This window comes from Seriola lalandi, unplaced genomic scaffold (assembly GCF_002814215.2).
Source record: "Seriola lalandi dorsalis isolate HSWRI2012SDOR001 ecotype SW California unplaced genomic scaffold, Sedor1 jcf7180002054970, whole genome shotgun sequence".
NCBI lineage: Eukaryota > Metazoa > Chordata > Actinopteri > Carangiformes > Carangidae > Seriola > Seriola lalandi.
In genome coordinates, this window is record NW_019525521.1 from 341,103 (window position 1) to 358,738 (window position 17,636).

At 43.3% G+C, this 17,636-nt stretch overlaps 1 protein-coding gene across 1 annotated transcript in view; it reads right to left on the reverse strand.

Moving 5' to 3' along the window:
• The window catches only part of hecw1a (HECT, C2 and WW domain containing E3 ubiquitin protein ligase 1a), a 54,601-nt gene that overhangs the window by 14,710 nt on the left and 22,255 nt on the right, over nt 1–17,636 (reverse strand). The window contains exons 7-20 of the mRNA XM_087170951.1: nt 16,126–16,268; nt 15,819–15,919; nt 14,033–15,048; nt 13,172–13,742; nt 8,870–8,968; nt 4,756–4,909; nt 4,093–4,196; nt 3,833–3,939; nt 2,630–2,815; nt 2,143–2,277; nt 1,524–1,638; nt 1,320–1,416; nt 222–305; nt 1–100 (exon numbers count right to left, since the gene is read on the reverse strand). The exon at nt 1–100 is cut by the window's left edge and continues 7 nt beyond it. Of these exons, the coding sequence (XP_087027077.1) occupies nt 1–100; nt 222–305; nt 1,320–1,416; nt 1,524–1,638; nt 2,143–2,277; nt 2,630–2,815; nt 3,833–3,939; nt 4,093–4,196; nt 4,756–4,909; nt 8,870–8,968; nt 13,172–13,742; nt 14,033–15,048; nt 15,819–15,919; nt 16,126–16,268 (3,012 nt within the window). The remainder of the gene's footprint in view (nt 101–221; nt 306–1,319; nt 1,417–1,523; nt 1,639–2,142; nt 2,278–2,629; nt 2,816–3,832; nt 3,940–4,092; nt 4,197–4,755; nt 4,910–8,869; nt 8,969–13,171; nt 13,743–14,032; nt 15,049–15,818; nt 15,920–16,125; nt 16,269–17,636) is intronic.

Here is a 17,636-nt window from a genome sequence, read left to right on the forward strand (position 1 = left end):
GTTCTGTGGTGAGGAGGCGGGCGAACAGCGAGGAGAGAAGCTGAAGCCGGGGTGGATGGGGTGAGGTGGAACGTAGGACATGATTTCTTCTTCAAATAAACTGAAGGAACAAGAGACAGAAAAGCAGAGACTTCACTGCATTACATCGAGTCCAAGCAGAAGCTGTCGATGAGGTCGTTACTGTAAAGAAACTACAGTTTGAAGTCAGTGGCGTTCTTTACCTCAACAGGATGACCAGGTCTGCGTCACACGACAGCTTCTCCACCCCCTGGGTACCTTCAGTCCGGATGTAGTGGATCTTCTCCCTGGAAACAAGAGTCAGATTCAATCACTTGTTCAAACAAGTAAATATCTGGAGTACTGAGACCCACTCTCTCTGACGATCCAAACCAGCTGTCAGGACTTCTGGAACTTTGTGATGTCACAACAAAGCAGTCACCAAGCCCCGCCCACCTGGACCCACCATCCAAACCTTTGCAGGATTTGGTTTCTCTGAGTGTTTTTACCTGAAATCTGCTTTAGTTTTATTGGATTAATTAGAAAAGCCAAACAAATACATCTTCTTATGGATCGACACTTCAAATAAAACACAGAAGAAGAGGAAAATAAAGTTATTTTATGGTCTAAAATTACATGACTGATTCAATCAATCATCCTCACATCCTGTGTTACCAGTAGATGAGAAGGAACAAACACTCCCACACTGTGAATGTAAACTGTCAAATCATACTGTCAATTATTCCTTCATGTTATAAAGCAGCGTAATCCTTCTAGACCGGCACGATTCATGTCAACAGTATTTGGACAACCCCCTTCAGTATGTTTAACCACTTATCTCCAAACCCCCTTCACCTTGTTTGAGTTGGTGGGTGTTTGTCATTTTGCTTTACCTTCAGTGTAAGAGCATTTCCTTCATCTTACTTTGTTGGGATTATGATGTATTTAAAATTGATATTAAAGCTAATTAATGTTGTTTAATCCATTTGTTGTTCTGTTTGTTAATCATGAAGTAAGGCTAATTATTATTTGAAACATTTATGGTATTCCTATGTGTAATATTTATGATTTAAAGGCCAGATATTGTAATGTTTTTCTCCTTTGAACCATGGCAAGCATCCTGGAAATCAACATTCCCGTTAAATAAACAGAACAATTGATTGCAACACTTGTTTCTTGACAGTTTGTGGCTTCAGTTAAAACCTCAAGTGCACAACTTTAAAAGAATGGTGTGTCTTTGATTGTGTAAAGTGAACTGGAAGCATCACATTAGCTTCAGATAAATGTGCTTTTCTATGGAGCGTGTGTAATAACAGTAATACCTGAGGGCATGGTTTCTGCTCAGGCTCGGCTGTCGCTCCTGCAACATGTCAAAGATGTTGGGCTGTCGGAGGAATGCCACGATCTTGTCATTGTAAGCTGGTGAGGGAGAGACGGAGACATTAACACAGTCATCAGAAAGAACACATGTTAATCTGGCCGATCCAGGCTTCAGATTAATGATACGACGTTACGACGGCGCCTACATGGAGCGTTCCCTTGCTGTGAGTCACCGTGATGTTGGCTTCGGATGGCGGCCACCAGACTGTTTCCAGGCCGGGCCATCAGAGAAGCTCCACGACTCCTGGACACGTCAGACGCCTGAGAACAAACACAAACACGAATTGTGGTCGTTGACTCTTAATTTAATTAATTAATTCTTTATTTTCATTCTTGTCGACAAAACTGAAAACGAAAACACCAAATTAACAATAAATGTATCCTAAGTACAGTGTGTGTATCTGAAGCCTGACACAACTTCTTGTTTCCTAAAAACAATTAAAAACACATCAGTGAGCCAAACTGTTGCACTGAGCGTTTCCTCCAGTTTGATTAATGCTCGTTATAAACAGTGTCCAGCTGTTTTTAAGAAAATGAAACTATATATTTGTTGCCTGTTTTTTAGGGCGTCACAGACTAACACATTGTTTGTTTTGGTCTTAAATAACAATGAAGAAAACAAGCAATTTAAAAACGTGGCAGCCTTATTGTTTAAAACACAAACAGGAAGTAAAATGTGCCGCAGTAATTATTTTTCAAGTTGCATTTTGTTCTGAATTGTTGTTCTGATTGAATGTGTGTAGAACTGATGTGTGTGCACAGTACCTCGCCTGCGCTGTAGCTGCGTAGTCTCTGCAGGTGTTGTCTGTGGGCGAGGTGTCCAGGCAGCCGGCCGTTCTGCAGCGGGATCCGAGGGTCGATGAAGGTCGTTGCTCGACTGTTGTGGTCCACGAAGAACGACTAAGAGACCGGAGCAAAATCATATTAAAGCGATTTAAAGTTTCAGGTTAAAATTTGACAAAACATTTTCTAAAGGTTTGCCACAAAAACTATGATATTGTGTCTCAAATATGAGCGTGTGAGGCACGTGTGTGTGTGTGTGTGTGGATTTACTGGTTGTACATTGAGTGTGTAACTTCAGCTGCACATGACAGACTGTAACTGCAGCTGAAAACAATGCAAGTGTTCTGTCCTTGGTTCATTCTGCTTTGTTGGCCTTTCCAAGTGTGACGCACCACCGACTATCAGGCATCAACATCCGCCCGTCCAACAGAGCCGCTAAAAGGTCACTCTCTGTGTAAGGTCACTGTACCTTGCCCTGGGGGTCAGTCTTGATCTCCCAGCCCCTCGGCAGCTCCAGCTGGGTGTCCGCGAACTTGTTGAGGAAAACCACCAGGTCCCGGTTGTGTTGGTAGCGCTCGAAGTTCCTGGCGTCGCGACGCACCTTCAGTATCATGTGTTTGACACAGCTGCTGCTGGTGAACATCCGGTAGGCTGCCTGGAGGACGTGTGCAGTAATAATTAACACACACCAACTGAGCAATATCCCTTTTCTGCTGCTAGTTTTGTTGTATTTTTTGTATATTTAAATATTTAATTGTACATGTTATATTGTTATCTACTATTTATCTTGTTTTTACGTATTTTATATCGTCATTTTGCAGTTTTTCTTTTCTTTGTACTGTCACTCTGCTGCTGCAACGCTGCACATTTCTCCACTGTGGGACTAATAAAGTAACATCTTATCTCATCTCATTTAGAAAAGTTGATAAAGTCCTGCAGCGCTGACAGAAATGTTGTTTTGATCTTATTTTGTCTGTGGATTTATGACAGTGTGTGTCTATCTAAAACAGATGTTTTCCTCAATGTTACACTGGATATAAAAATTAGCTGTTTAATCAAAGTCTTCATGCAGATCAATATTATTCACTATTGTATTTTTAAACCAATCACTGTCCCTTACACTACATCATTTTATTAACTTATCATGAGAGCCTTGTCTATGTTTGTCTGTATAAATGGTCTATTGTTGTAAATGTATATTATTTTTTTTGAAATTCTTCCATTTGAATTCATTTTTGAGATTTGACATCTGATATTTCAAAGTTAAAAATCTGAATTACATTAAAGGATATCTTTGGCAATATTCTATATTTTTTTCATTGTAATAAAAGTCTTTATACTTCCTGACTTCCTCAGCTCCAAGAGCGTTGACTCCTAGTGAAGATAAAAACCTTTACAAACAGTTTAATTTTAATGATCTCCTAAAACACCTGATCTTGTTCGGGACTATTTTCAGCGGCGGATTAATCCACATTTGGTGACGTGAGTATTTGAGGCAGCAGGACAGCGGATGAGGGATCGAGTCAGAATAAAACACAGTGTGTGTGTTCGTGTTAAAAAACAGAGGCTCAGAGGAATTAAAATATTTTCCTGTTTTTTCATGGGATTTGTTGATCACAGATAAATATAAAATCACCACATGTATTGATTACATTCATTGACCAGTGCTCACATAGTTACTGTGCAACACAGTGAAGAACTCTGGGTGTGTGATGAACTTGACAGCAGGTGATTGGAGGAGGTGGCTGATCTTCTGGTGACTGACAGGAGAGGCGGGGCCTGCGGACAGACAACAGGTAAGTCGCTCTTTACTCTAATGTCCAATATGTTAAATTACATTACAGTGCGAAAAAGTTTTATCTTTATATATATTTATGTAATGAAAAGTGACGATGATGTGGCTTCACGGTGTGAGGAGGGTCGGTCGTGTACCTGTCGGCGCAGGCTCAGAATCCGTCTCTGTGCTGCTGCTCCGCTCTAACCTTGGACCCCCTCCCTCCTCCTCGGTGGCCATGGTCCTCTGGATGCTCTGGTACCTGCGCAGACAACAAGCCGTCATCTTACAGGAGAGTGGAGGATGAAACGTGGATATTTCTTTGGCTTGGGAAGAATTAGTGGGTTCTTAAAGAATATCTGCACCTTTCACACGGACAAAATGTTCAGGGCTTCTTGCACTCAAACGAACATGTAATATATTGCGGCTGTGTGTATTGTTAATGTATTGAGCTGGTTTGAATTCCATCTCCAGTCACCAGATGTCAGCATCACTCCACCACAGGACCTTCTTTTCTTCACTCCTCCTTTTCCTTCACTCACTTTTCAGTTCAAAAACATTTTCAGGTTGAAAAAAACACAACAGTACCAATATATTAAGACGAAAACTGACTGATATAATGATAAGAATCAAAATGATTGCCACCACCAAGACAGAATATTTGGTATGGTAAGTATTTACAACAAACTTCTCTACTTAAACAAAATCACATTATTTTATCCTGTTACATCATGAAACGTTCTGGTTATTTCAATTAAATCAATACATCTCGTTTTAATAGAAACATTTCTAGTAATAACACGGCCTAGTCTCAGTCTGACCTCCTGTTGAGTTGTTCCATCTGCTGGGTGGACCCTGAGCGCGGGATGCCGTGGTTACATTTGCCGCCGTGGCTCGGCCTCTGCCAGGTCGTCGTCCTGTTGACGTGGTCCACGTAGAAAACTCGGCCGTGGCTGTCGATACGAGCTTCCCAGTCTGAAGAAACAGAGAGAGGAGGCGGAGAAACGGAGGAAAGTCAGTCACTATGCTGCGTGTCAAATTATAAGATCTGAAGCCGTCTTTCAACAGTTCCCACCGTGAGACACACAGCATTATTTCTGTCAACAAGCTGATTGTAGCTGTTTGTCATAAAACCAATAGGAGTGCTGGCCCGGAGATCACCAGGACGTTCAGATCAAACTGCCTGGTGGTAAGATTCAAACCTACAGAGCAAACGTCTGAAGAATATACAGTTTAAAAAAATCTAAATGTTTCATACTATGTGGGAATAACACTGACATACTGTTTATGCTTTATGGGGCTAATGTTTGTTAACTACTTCTGCATCATCAGAATCCATTTGGAGTTGAGTTTGTCTCCATCTGATGAACCTATGTTTATATTTATATTCACTCTCTGCTAGAGCTCATGATAAAATATCTGGCTCTGCTCAGCTGTGTTACACCCAGTTGGCATCTGACTGTGTCTGTGACGGAGCAGGTGTTGTACAGTGGGTTTATCAAAGCTTTTTCACTGAGAACACCTGCACTGATGAGAGATGGAGTCAAACAGTAAAGTTGGAGGTTGTAAAACCAAAACAATTATACTAAAATATTCATACAGCTGAGAGGAACTGCAGCAGAGCTGATTCTCTGTGGTTTCATCGCTTGTCATTTGACCCATTGTTTATATTATATAAAATATTGAGTACAGCAGCTTTAAAATCCTTTAAAGCTCCTCCAGTCTAAAGGTCTCTGTCCATGTGTAGTGTGATTATAGATCAGCTCTAGCTTCTATATTAATACTGTGAAAGTATCAAAGCCTCAGTCCACAGAGAAATGCACACAGCCTGTATTCAGAAACTGAGCCTTAAAACCAGCCGTCAGGACTTCTGGAACTTTGTGATGTCACAACAAAGCAGTCACCAAGCCCCGCCCACCTGGACCCACCATCCAAACCTTGCAGGATTTGGTTTCTCTGAGTGTTTTTACCTGAAATCTGCTATATTTTTATTGGATCACTCAGGAAACAGTCAGCCAATCAGAAGAGAGGCTCAAAGCCTCCTCTCAACACTTCACATAAAACACAGAAGAAAAAGAAAATATGGAGCTTTAACATATCGAAAAACAGTTTCTTAAGACATTAAACTTTTCTATAATCATGTTTCAAATGTCTTGTGACCTGCTTTAGTCTCATGTTTCATAGGGACTGTATGAATATTATTGGGGCGGGGAGGTGGTGAACATCATGTTTCACTTTTTAAAATGAAACATCGTTGGTTAGTTCAACTCAATAATTTTCCTACAGTCCCTTAAAACACACTGACTTCTACTAGAAACAGTCAGTAATAACAGCTCTAACAAAAGTTCCAGTGGTTAAAACAAAGACACTAGAATTTGTTTCTTCAGGAACAATCAACTCTTGTTTGTAGCTTATAGATCATATTGATCAGCTGCTTTATGAGGGATTCCATAGGATAAAACAGTTTTGGTGACTTTTGTGGTTTGAGGAGATTTGAATTGTTGTTGTTGTTGTTGTTGTTGTTGTTGTTGTTGTTGTTGCCACAGTTTGGAAGTCATTCAGCTCGTAAACGCTCGCAGTGTGAAACAGGGAGCGTAGCGGCTTTTCTCAGCTCTGACTAACTGCTGTGGGAGGAGGAGGAAGATGAAGACTACCCCCCTCAGGACATAAACACCCTTTATTGGCTGTCACGACTGCTCTGCCCACACACACACACACACACACACACACACACACACACACACACACACACACACACACACACACACACACAAACACAAACACACAGAGACAACAACTTCTTCTTGCCAGTCCTGACCAACAGGAAGTTAGTATTCCTACCTTGTCTCTGTGGCCTCATCAGGCTGAAGGTGGTCTGGGACAGTTTTTTAAGTGATCTAATAATGACACTCACTCTCTGCGTGATTGTGATCAGGCTTCGTTCTCGAACACAAAGTGCAGTCGAGTGTCACTACATGTAAATGTGGTCGTGTGCCTGGATGTGTTGTAAGTGGATTCAGTCCACGGTGTCAGATGCTCGAACACAGATCTATACGCCGCTTATCAGCTGGAAAGTACTCGACCAACTCACACAGTGACCGGCCTCCTCACACTGGAAGTCAAGGAGGAATCAACTTCACACTGGTTATATTCTGTAGGACGGTGATTGTAGGCTACAATATGAACTTTTAGCCTGTGTTTGTTCACATCTTGGGAGAATTACAAGAACGCAGGATTTTTTCTGTCAGTGTCCGTCACGTTATTCCTGGAAAAACCTCTGGAAAGTGATTTCTGTGATTTCTAAGTGGATTTAATGGACTTTTATTTGCAATGGACATCAAAGATAATGACATTCTTGTGAAGTGTAAGTCACTCTGAATCTAAAAATTCATGCATCATGTCTGTGTGTTCAGATTGATGTGATCTATGGCACAAATTGATGCACAATCTGGCACTAAAAGTTTTAAAGTACTGTCATTTTTTAAGGTACTTTCTAGGTGGAGGAGAAAATGTCTAGTTATCAAATCAGGTCTGAATCATCGGTATTCAAGGATATAAGAATATTTTTCATGTTGAGCTCATGTTCGTGAAACAAGAAGCAGCATCAGGCTCTGTTACTTCAAAACTTCAAAACTTTCCACGGTAGTTTAGGCTCTGCTGCACATCCTCATAGGACTATTCAACACTAGTGTTAATTTCTGAGGATGCACAAAACCAGTGCAGCTGAAGAACGCAGGTTAATATATAGCTGAGGCCGAGCAGAGATGTCCTGACCGGGATCAGGGCTGATCCAGGCACATTTGAACGGACTGGTATCGGCTAAACTAAAGCTGATTGCACGTCGATCCTTTCACTGCTGAACGTGCTGGGGTGAGAGACTCTGACGCCTGGACTCGTTAAGCTTTGTCTTTCTCATTAGCAACGTAATGTATAAAACATTCAAGTAGAAACTTGTTCTTTTCATATGAAGAGTCGCTAATTAACATTAATTCCATGAGGGATTTGATGGCAGGACAAAGCCAGAGATCATTTTGTGGGGGTGTCTATGAGTACTAAACTTTCATTCATATTAACATATTAATTAATATTCATTTAAGCTCATAAGCTTCTGTATTTGGATCAACTAGGTCCCGGAATTTAGTCAGATACACATTTAATCAACTTCCAGGTGAATATAAGTTTCAGATCAGATGTTAAAGAACTTGGATGTGTATGAACTTGATGGAAACATCCACAGTTAACAACAGAAACCAGTGACATGGGTGACGTGTCTATCAGCATCATCATCTCCTGTGAGTTCAACTTATTTGTTTTATTTCCAAGGATGAGGAGGACAGATGGACACCACTCTCCCGTCTGTCATGGTTAGCCTAGCTTAGCATGTCCACAGCTCATAAATACACCTTTCAGCACCTGTAAGGCTCAGTAATTAACCCTTTGTATCTCACCAACAGAAATGTAAAAAGGTTAAACCTGGCAACCTCACTGTGACGTCAAGTCTTCTGCTGTTCACCAGGAAACAGTTCCACATGCATGGATTAAACAGATGGAAGTGTGGACAGGTGTATGTTGGAGGGAACCTGACTCAGCTTCTACAATCATTAAAATAATGGCACAGAGTTTAGGGACTCCCAGTTGGATACTCATGTGGAGTGGAGTTTGGGACCAGCGATCCCTCCAACCAATCAACACTGAGTTCAAATCCAACCATGAACCAAGCATAAAGCATAAAGCACAGCATAAAGCCCAACATGTAAAACTAAAGGAGAGTGTGAGGAGGGACAGTGACATGATGATGGAGAACAGAGAGGAAGATGGGATGTGTTTGGAAAGTAAAGGAACATGGCAGCATGCACACACAAACAGCCACACTCACAGCAAACCAAGGTGATGGGATGAGACTCCAGAGTAAGACTGGGACCTGTTGGTTCTTACTTGGAGGTAAGGCTTGGTCAGTGGCAGCAGGAAAATGGTTTAGGTCATGGCTGGGTCGCAGGACTGGAAGATGGCCAACAGGAGGGGAGAAGCCTGAGCCTACAGGACATCAGAGAGACAGTACGGGATAGATTACCATAATGTTGGGGAGACACTACGCCAAACTAGGAGACTCTTAGACGAAGAAAAGGCTTGACATCGCAGAAGAATTTACAGTATTTTTGGCCACTTGTGGGCAGTGGAATAAACTCTAAACACTGACATATCATCACCATGTTACGTTATAGCAAAGGTGTTAGCAAACTTACACATCCAGCAGACACGGAGCAATATTAATATTAATCTGGAGTTATGTTTTAGTCCAATATTCACTCTCCTTTTAGCTCTGGTTTGGTCTCCACCATGTAATGAGGGGGACGTCTCAGCCTCTTTGGTTGCTAATAACTGGTCTGTGTCCATCAGCTAGCTGCTAAGTCTTTCTGTCTGCTGCTTGATGTTGGGCAGGAAGTGACCAGTGACTTTAGTTAGAGTTGTAAAACCAAAACGATGAGGCTGAAAGAGGCTAAAATGCTCCGTACGGCTGAATGGAGCAGGAGAATTGGTGATAATTCTTTAAACATCCCACAGTTTCCATGCACAGATCAGATGCTCAATGCCAGTGATTTAAAAATATAAGCCAGGTTTTTCATCATCACTGTTCTTTCTTGCGATAACGTTGGTAATTCAGATTGATTATGTGTCCTCACACTTACACACTCTTCCTGTCGCCTCACTATAAGCTGCACTCTCATCGGCTTTTAGCAGTGTCTTTGTAAATACTCTCTGACGGCATTTCCAACAGCTATTAGAGCTCTACTTGAGACTGAATACGAGATCCGGATGAAGGAGAATGTGCGTTAATGCAAAGTGGGAATAAACAGAACATGCTTTGAGATGGGAGTACGGGAGGATCAGCTGCAGTCGGATTTGGTGTAAAGTGTAATCCACACAATGCTATCACATTAATGAGGAAGCATTATCACCACGGCAGCAACATGCTCAGAGCAGGTGCATGATTAGAAGCATCACTGCAAATGGCAGAAACATCACTGTCATCACAGCAGGTAAAAGAATCACAACACAGACACTATGAGTAATCAATGAGACATTCACGACTTCAGCTAAAAAGCTGGTATAAAGTTTGACAGTAATGATAAGCTCAGATCAGCTACAACACCACAACATCACACCTGCCTCATACTACAACAGTAGAATAAAGAGAAACGACACCGTGAGCACGAGGAACACTGAATGCAATGAAACAACTATGGGAAACCTCCAAACGTCATTGGTGCAGAAACAAAGACAATAGGATGAAGCTTGATGTAGACTCTGGCTACGTCCACACTGATCTCCGTCTTGACCACCCTTTTAGCTCCATATCAGAAACCATATCCGTATTAACACCTGAAAACACACACATACATGACCATTCACGTACACTGGACGTGTGTGAGTCGGTGTAAACAGGAAACAGATTGTCTACTACTAAAATACTATGAATGAGGAACAGCTGCAGAGTTAAAATGCAGAATTTAACTGGACAACAGCTGCTAGTAAAGACAACAAGGTCAGTAACACTGTAATTCATTATCATGTTGTATTCCCCACTGGCAGTCAAGGCTGATGAGAGCCAATCAGGAGAGACAGTGGGTGTCCATGTCATCGTTTCTAAAGGTCTCTGTTTTTGTTCGTTTTCAAAATAAAACACAAAACCAGAGTTTTAAAAATGAAAACAGGTCCAGCAGAGTTCCTCGCGTTCATCACTAAACTCACCTCAAATCAGTGAAACACCTGGTCAAGTGAACAGGATTTTGTGACATCACAACGACAGTGAAAGCCAGCCGTGGTCCAGTGTGCAGCTTACACAGGTGTGATGTAGAAACAAACTCTGAGAATGGACTTTTCAGGGAAGCTGAACGTTCAATAATATCATATATCATGATATTTAAGATGGACTGTATCGAGATATTTTGATACATATATACATTTAAATCCTTATAATGTCTTATAAGACAATAATCTATAAGATTTATAATTATAATGTACCTATTGATAATCAGCTTATAATATAAGCGTAATTAATGACAATAATCAATCATGTTTTCTTCCAGAGCTGCTGTCCAGTACTACACACCCACAGGTCCAACGCGAGCTCCAACAGTTTTATCCAAAAATAACACTGAGACAGTGACACTCACTTTGCAGATTTCTTTAAATAGCTACAACTCAGCACTTACTGCAGCATTACTCGCTCACTTCCTCGTTTATTCTGCTGCATGTTGGTCTTTTGCCTTTTGTTTACGTCACGCTAGAGGAGGGAGAAGACCCACATTCTCTCTTTGTAACACCCACGCGATCCAAAATCGTTTCCACTTATGGTTTAAAAACGAATCTAATCAGCACAGCAACGAGTATTTCACACCTAACATACATTAGTTGAACTGGTGTGAATGCATCATATCTGTGTTACAGTACAGAGATGTTAGAGAGACTCCAGGCTCTGAAATGATGTAGTTGATGAAAGAGAGAAATGCCAGATATACATTAAGGGCTTCCCCGTTTAAAGGTCATAACAGGCTAAAGTATGTGGAGAGATTCTGAGAATAAGTATACATTTTATTTTCAAAATAAATCTTCAGGTGCAGAATGTGTTGTTGTGTTTTGATGGAACAGGAGAGTAAAAAGAAAAGAACAAACCTGGCAACCAGTCTGGCAGTGCGCTGATTACATTTCACAGGAGGGAATTTCATTTTGTTTCTGCAAGAATATGTGTGGGGGTGTATCTATGTGTGTGTGTGTGTGTGTGTGTGTGTGTGTGTGTGTGTGTGTGTGTGACCTACTTTTGAATCGCAGTCTACACCAGCCATCATGTGAAAAGCACAAATACAGTATAAAACATGAAGAGGTATCCAGTGAAACAAACTGGAGGTCTTCTACACCGACTGAAACTAAAGGTGGAAACAGTTTACAGTCATTTTTCTGCTGGTGGATTGTTTGTGCACATTAATCACTGTAATTGGGTTTTTCTCTGAGTGTGTTTTTATTTTGATTAAGGAATCTTAGTTTTATTAGAGGGAGATTTACATGAGCCCCTTTCACACGTGGTGGCTTTATTTATTCATCTGATAAATGTTAAAGGCTTCTCAGATGTTTTCAGATGCAGGTGTCCATTAATTAACAAACATCTTGCAGATTCTCTCCTGATCATCTCACAGTCAATTCCCTGATAAATCAGTTTCATGGTATATATAATTCTACTGCCTGTTTTACGACCTGACAGCGCACAGGCAGTTAAAACTGATTGGGTTGATCATAATTACCAAATTAAGAATTTTGATTGATTAATACTATCAGTTAAACTGAGTGTGGGTCTCACAGACACCAGACATGTTGCTGTTTCTGAATAGAAACCAGTAGAGAGCCGTCGGCTCTGCTGAGGACTGGGGTCGGCCTGCTCTGTTTATTTTATTTTCAGATGCCAGTCTGACTTTGTGTCATGTGAGCAGCAGCCCCGCTGTTCACACCAGACACTCGTTTCTCCTCTGGTCAACAAGCGATTCTGTTCCTCTGCTCTTTTTTAATCACATCAGCTGATGTTTATAATGACATCATGAATTTATAGCATATAGCTTTTTATGTGTTCCTGGATCAGCGGCGTGACGGCTCTTAAAGAACCATGAAGATCTGCTGGGAGGGGCTTATCTCCTGCCTGTGTGTGTCCTCGTCTGCCTCGCTCTCTGTTTAGACACTCCTGTTCGCTCCGCTCCACTTTAACCTTTGTGTATTGGTATTATGCTGTTCTGTTTTAATTGTCATAAAATACAGTTCTTGAGCTTCATAATTCCCGCCATTTGCATCGCTAGGCAACAACTAGCTAAACAGGACAGGGTTAACAAGGCTCGGCCAGGAGTTTTTAAGGTTTTAAGTCGACAGTGGAAGATAAATTTAGTGATGCTTAAAAGCCAGTGCAGCATTTAGCTAGTTACTAGTGATCTGTCTTTCTTTCCAGCTCACACTCTCTTTTCTCTCTCCCTCCTCCTGCAGGATCAATTCATCTTATTATGTTTGACTTGAAAATAAACTTGACTTGGATGCTTACTCACCAGTCCGACATGAACAGCTGGCAGCAGGTGCAGCTCAGACAGGCGCTTAACAAACAGACAACACCAAACATCGTATGTGACAGCAACAGCACAGCCGGGTGCTCTCTCAGACTGAGGCTGAGTCCAGCAGACAGCCAATAAGAAGGTTTTATCTCACCGATGCTGTTCCTGTCGCTGGGCCCGGCCACAGCTGGCTCCCCCTGCTCTCCCCTCCTGGCTTCCTTCCGCCTCCCCGTCCTCCTCTCTCCTCCTGCCCCGCCCACCTCCTGGCCCTCCGGCGTGTTGCCGGCATCGATCACCGGCTCAAAGGCGCTCTCCTCGTCATCGTCTTCGTCCTGGGAGGAGAACACGGTGCTGCCGGAGAGTCTGTTGCTGTCCACCGAGGAGAGGCGGGTGTGGCTGCAGAAGCGGCTCCGCCCCTCGTAGCCAGAGTTGCTGTAGCACGACGTGCTGTAACAGGAAGTGCTGTAGCAGGAGGTGCTGTAGCAGGAAGTGTCGCAAAACTCACACTCGTTTTCAACCGGAGGTCTGTGGGTGCCCCCGCCAACTCTTCTTCCTCCTCCGTTACTGGAGTCGCCCTCTTCGCTCTCCAGGCAGGAGGGGGAGATCCGCCTCACAGCCGCGTGTCCTCCCTCGCCTTCCAAGAGCTGGTTCAGCTCAGAGAGGCGTTCGATGGAGAGGCTGCGGGGTAGAGAGCGACGGCAGCAGGGACCCGGACACTCCGGGACCTGCACATATATAAAGACACAAACGTTTAACGGGGCAATAACTGTCTTTGCACAAACAACAAACTAACTATTTCATGCTGATCTTTAAAAGTGGGTCATAAAAAAGTTAAAATTTTGCATTTCAGCTTTGTGTGTTTGGCTCTGACTAAATAATTCTGTCGGCTTTAGGGCTCTGTAGCTTTAAGGGATCTGTGATGGTGGTAAGGGGGGGCATGTAGGGCTGGGAAAAGGTTTGCCAAATCCTAAAAAGCCCATGTGAACTTAATTTCAAAGTCCGTCACTGGCTGTACCTGAGAGGGAGACTGGGTTGTGTCCTCCTCTTCCTCGTCCTCCTGCCCCTCCTCTTCTCTGTCTTTGGAGGTTTTCAGCGTCGGTGATGTGGAGGAGGTGTCCTCAGTGGTGTTCGTATTCTCTCCGTCCCCGGCCTCTTCCTCCTCCTGGCTGGGAGGTCTCTGTTGGGCCGAGGGGAGGCTGTGCAGGAGGTGGTGGATGCGGATGTAGTGGGACCGCGGCGTCTCCGGCTCGCCGCAGGCTGAGGCGATCACCGTCTCCAGCTCCGACACCGGGAGCGAGCAGGGGCGGTTTTTGCGGCGTGAGGGAGCGTGGGAGTTGTAGTTTGAGAAGAGAGACTGGCAAGCGCAGGGGGCGGAGCTTCTCTCTCCTCCCTCCGTCACCTCCTGCGGGGCACCTTCAGCGGGTTCTACAGGAGCCTCCAGGGATGTGGTGTTTTCCTCTGTGGGGGCCTCTGCAGTCGGGGCCCCGTCGTTTGTTGTTACGGCTACAGGACTGTCAGAGTCCGGCTTTGGCTGAGTTTCCTCCCCAGCCTCCTTTTCTTCTTCTGTTATCTCCTCAGCCTGGGGTGCAGACTCCTCTCTCTGCGCCTCCTCTCCTTCCTCCTGCTGTCTTTCCTCCTTTCCTCCCTCAGCCTCCTCCACTCCACTGCTCTCCTCCTGCGGTTGAGCTGTGGCCCCCTCCTCCTGCTCCACCTGGGGCCCTGCAGACGCTGGCTCCTCCCTCACTGTGTTCTCCTCCTCCACGGCTCCAGGCTCCGCCCCTGATGATGCCTCCACCTCCTCCACCTCCTCTCCCTCCCCCTCCTCAACAGCAGCAGGTGGGGCCTCCTCAGCTGTGGAGGCAGGAGGCTCGCAGGTCTCAGGGTCAGGAGGGGCGTCCAAGGGGAGGTCGGGCATGTCAGGACCCACACTCAGAGTGTCGTCATCAGGCGCCTCATTAGCGTGGTTGACTTCTGCTGCGTCGCCGTCGTCAGGAGCGGCCGGCTCTACGACCAGGGAGACCTCCTCGTCATCTGAGAGGAGAAGAAACGTGTTTTCATCTGTTTGACAGTTGGTGCTTTCGAATCAGATTGTATTCACACACATGAATAACTCACAGGACGAGACTACGAACAAGCAGAGCCACAGATATCGTCTTTTTATTCCACACATTCTTCTACATTACCCACAACCCTCAGCTCAACCGCCGACAGAGAGTCGGGTGTGTTTTGCTAGTAGCTGCTAATGTAGCCTGGAGGCTCTTTTTCCTAACTTTTTCTTTTTCAAACATATTCTGTAAAATCACTGGAGTTCTGCTTTAAGAATGACACAGCCACAAAAAAGCTAATTTCTACTTGTTGTACTTTTCTTGTTTCTTGGTATTGTGCAGATCCTGATAGATTTTGATGGGCACAGCTGGAAATCTTCATATTTGTGTTCATAGATCATTAAGACAAAGGGATGTACACCTTCATCCCGTATAGAATCTAAATCCAGCATCAAATCCACTTTAGATTTAAATCTTTACTAAGGATTAAACTAAAACACTACTGTCTGTATACTGGAGGTTTAATGTTATTGAGCTACAGCTGATATAAACTGCAATCAAACCTGTTCACATGATTGGTCATACTGAACAGATACAGTTCACATGGGCAGATAATGATGTAGAGTCTGAGAGAGAACACATATTTGATATTTCTGGTTTTAGATAAATAATGTTAAAATAATTAACACTGAGACTGGAGAGCGAGATAAACAGTAAGTCTGTCCATGCAGCTGGACGGTCTGATGCCTCATGTACCTGGGTGGATGGAGGAGGTCAGCTCAAAGCGGAACTGCAGCTGACCGCAGACGTGATCTGTCGGCAACCTGCGACCCAGAGAATAACTCACCACCCGATCCCTGCACACCAAAGACAGAGAGAGTGAGTCAGGGAGGGAGAGGCAGGGAGAAAATAGGACAACTGAAAATGCAGATGGTGTTATGATATATACAGTAATAAATAATATTGAAAACATGTAGTAGAGAGAATGCACGTATGTCTGGTCTCTGAAGACGTCACAACAAAACCCTCTGCATGAATGTTGTATGGTTGTCTGTGTTTTTACCCAATGGCATGTTTTTCCAGGAGCCTCTGGACGGGGACAGAGAGCTTCCCCAGGAAGCGCTTGATGATCGGACGACTCTTGGCAAACTTGTCCTTCACCTCGATCTCCAGGACGTCGGTGGGCAGAGACACAAAGGTAAACCTCTGGAGACACACAGACAGAGGAGAAGACGTCTTCAGGGGGAGGGAGATGTTATGATGATATTTGTCTCTGCACTACAAGCAACTTTAAAAATGACTTTATAACTATTTATCCAGTAAAATATACGGCATGTTTTGTATCTGGGAAACATTAAATTCAAGCATCATTTGAGACACATTTGTGCAAAATTTCACGGCAGTTCGTCTCATTGTTGTCGACATATTTTCAGTCCGGACCAAAGTAGCGTGGCCATCCTGAGAGTCATGCTGTTAGCACGGCTACAGAGTCATGCTATCTGCACTGCAGGTTCCGGGTCTCCACATCACAGTTGTATCAGCTGACTCTAGAGTCTGTGGGGGCCCTCTAATCAGCATTCATCACCATCATGTAATAAATAATCTGATACCAAGGAAAAATGTGAAAAATGGAAACTTCTTTTTAAATTCCAAATGTTTACAATAGTAGAATTCAAAAAATATAAATACAAAGAACGATTAAAACCAAAATAAATAACTAAACAAGGTTTGGTCAGGCTTTAGTTTGATAGGACCCCCCAAAAAAAAACTTACAAGATCAATCGAAAAAACACAGGTCACAGGTAAAACAGAAACAAAACAGAAAATCCAAAAACACTTTGAACACGGGAGCTGGAGACACAGGGATTACATGCCCTGTGCTGCCCTGCCTGTTCACAAGCCGAGCCTCTGGCTGCAGGTACGTCCAGGTGTTAGAGTGAGATTGAAGGTGAGAACAGAGGAACTCCAACACCACAGTGAAACATGTGTTTGTCTTGACTGTAGATTCACCAAGCACAGAAACTCTGCAATAAATCCTGTCCTTGTGCAACGTAGAAACTTTAGTTTTGCTGATATTATGTCATGACGAATAGAAACGCTCATCTCTGTCTAAACCAGTTTGGGTTTTGAATTCTCCACAACATATTATTTCGTGTATATTCAGTCTCGTTCTTGTAAACCGAGAACAAAGACCTTCATGTGTCTCTTCTCTGTTATTGACTCTCGTTTGTTCTGCTGGATTAAAATATCTTTCCAGAGCTTTGCACCCACTTCATTTAGAGCTCTTTCTTTTCTCCAAGCCAATCAGGCATGTGTGTGGTTTTAGTCTGAATGAAATAAATAATCTCTCTCTCTCTCTCTCTCAGTGGGGGTCTGATCGCTGTCCAAGCTTCTTAAATGTTGCTTCAGAGCCTTGGACTTAACTGTCCAAATCCTCCGAGGCTTTGCCCACACCTACCAAAACTCAGAGGAAACACTGAGAGAGAGGCTCAAACACTTTGAGACCACCTTCTAAGTTTCTGTCATTAAGTGAATATTGGCAAACAAACATGAACCTATTTCAAGTTTTAATCC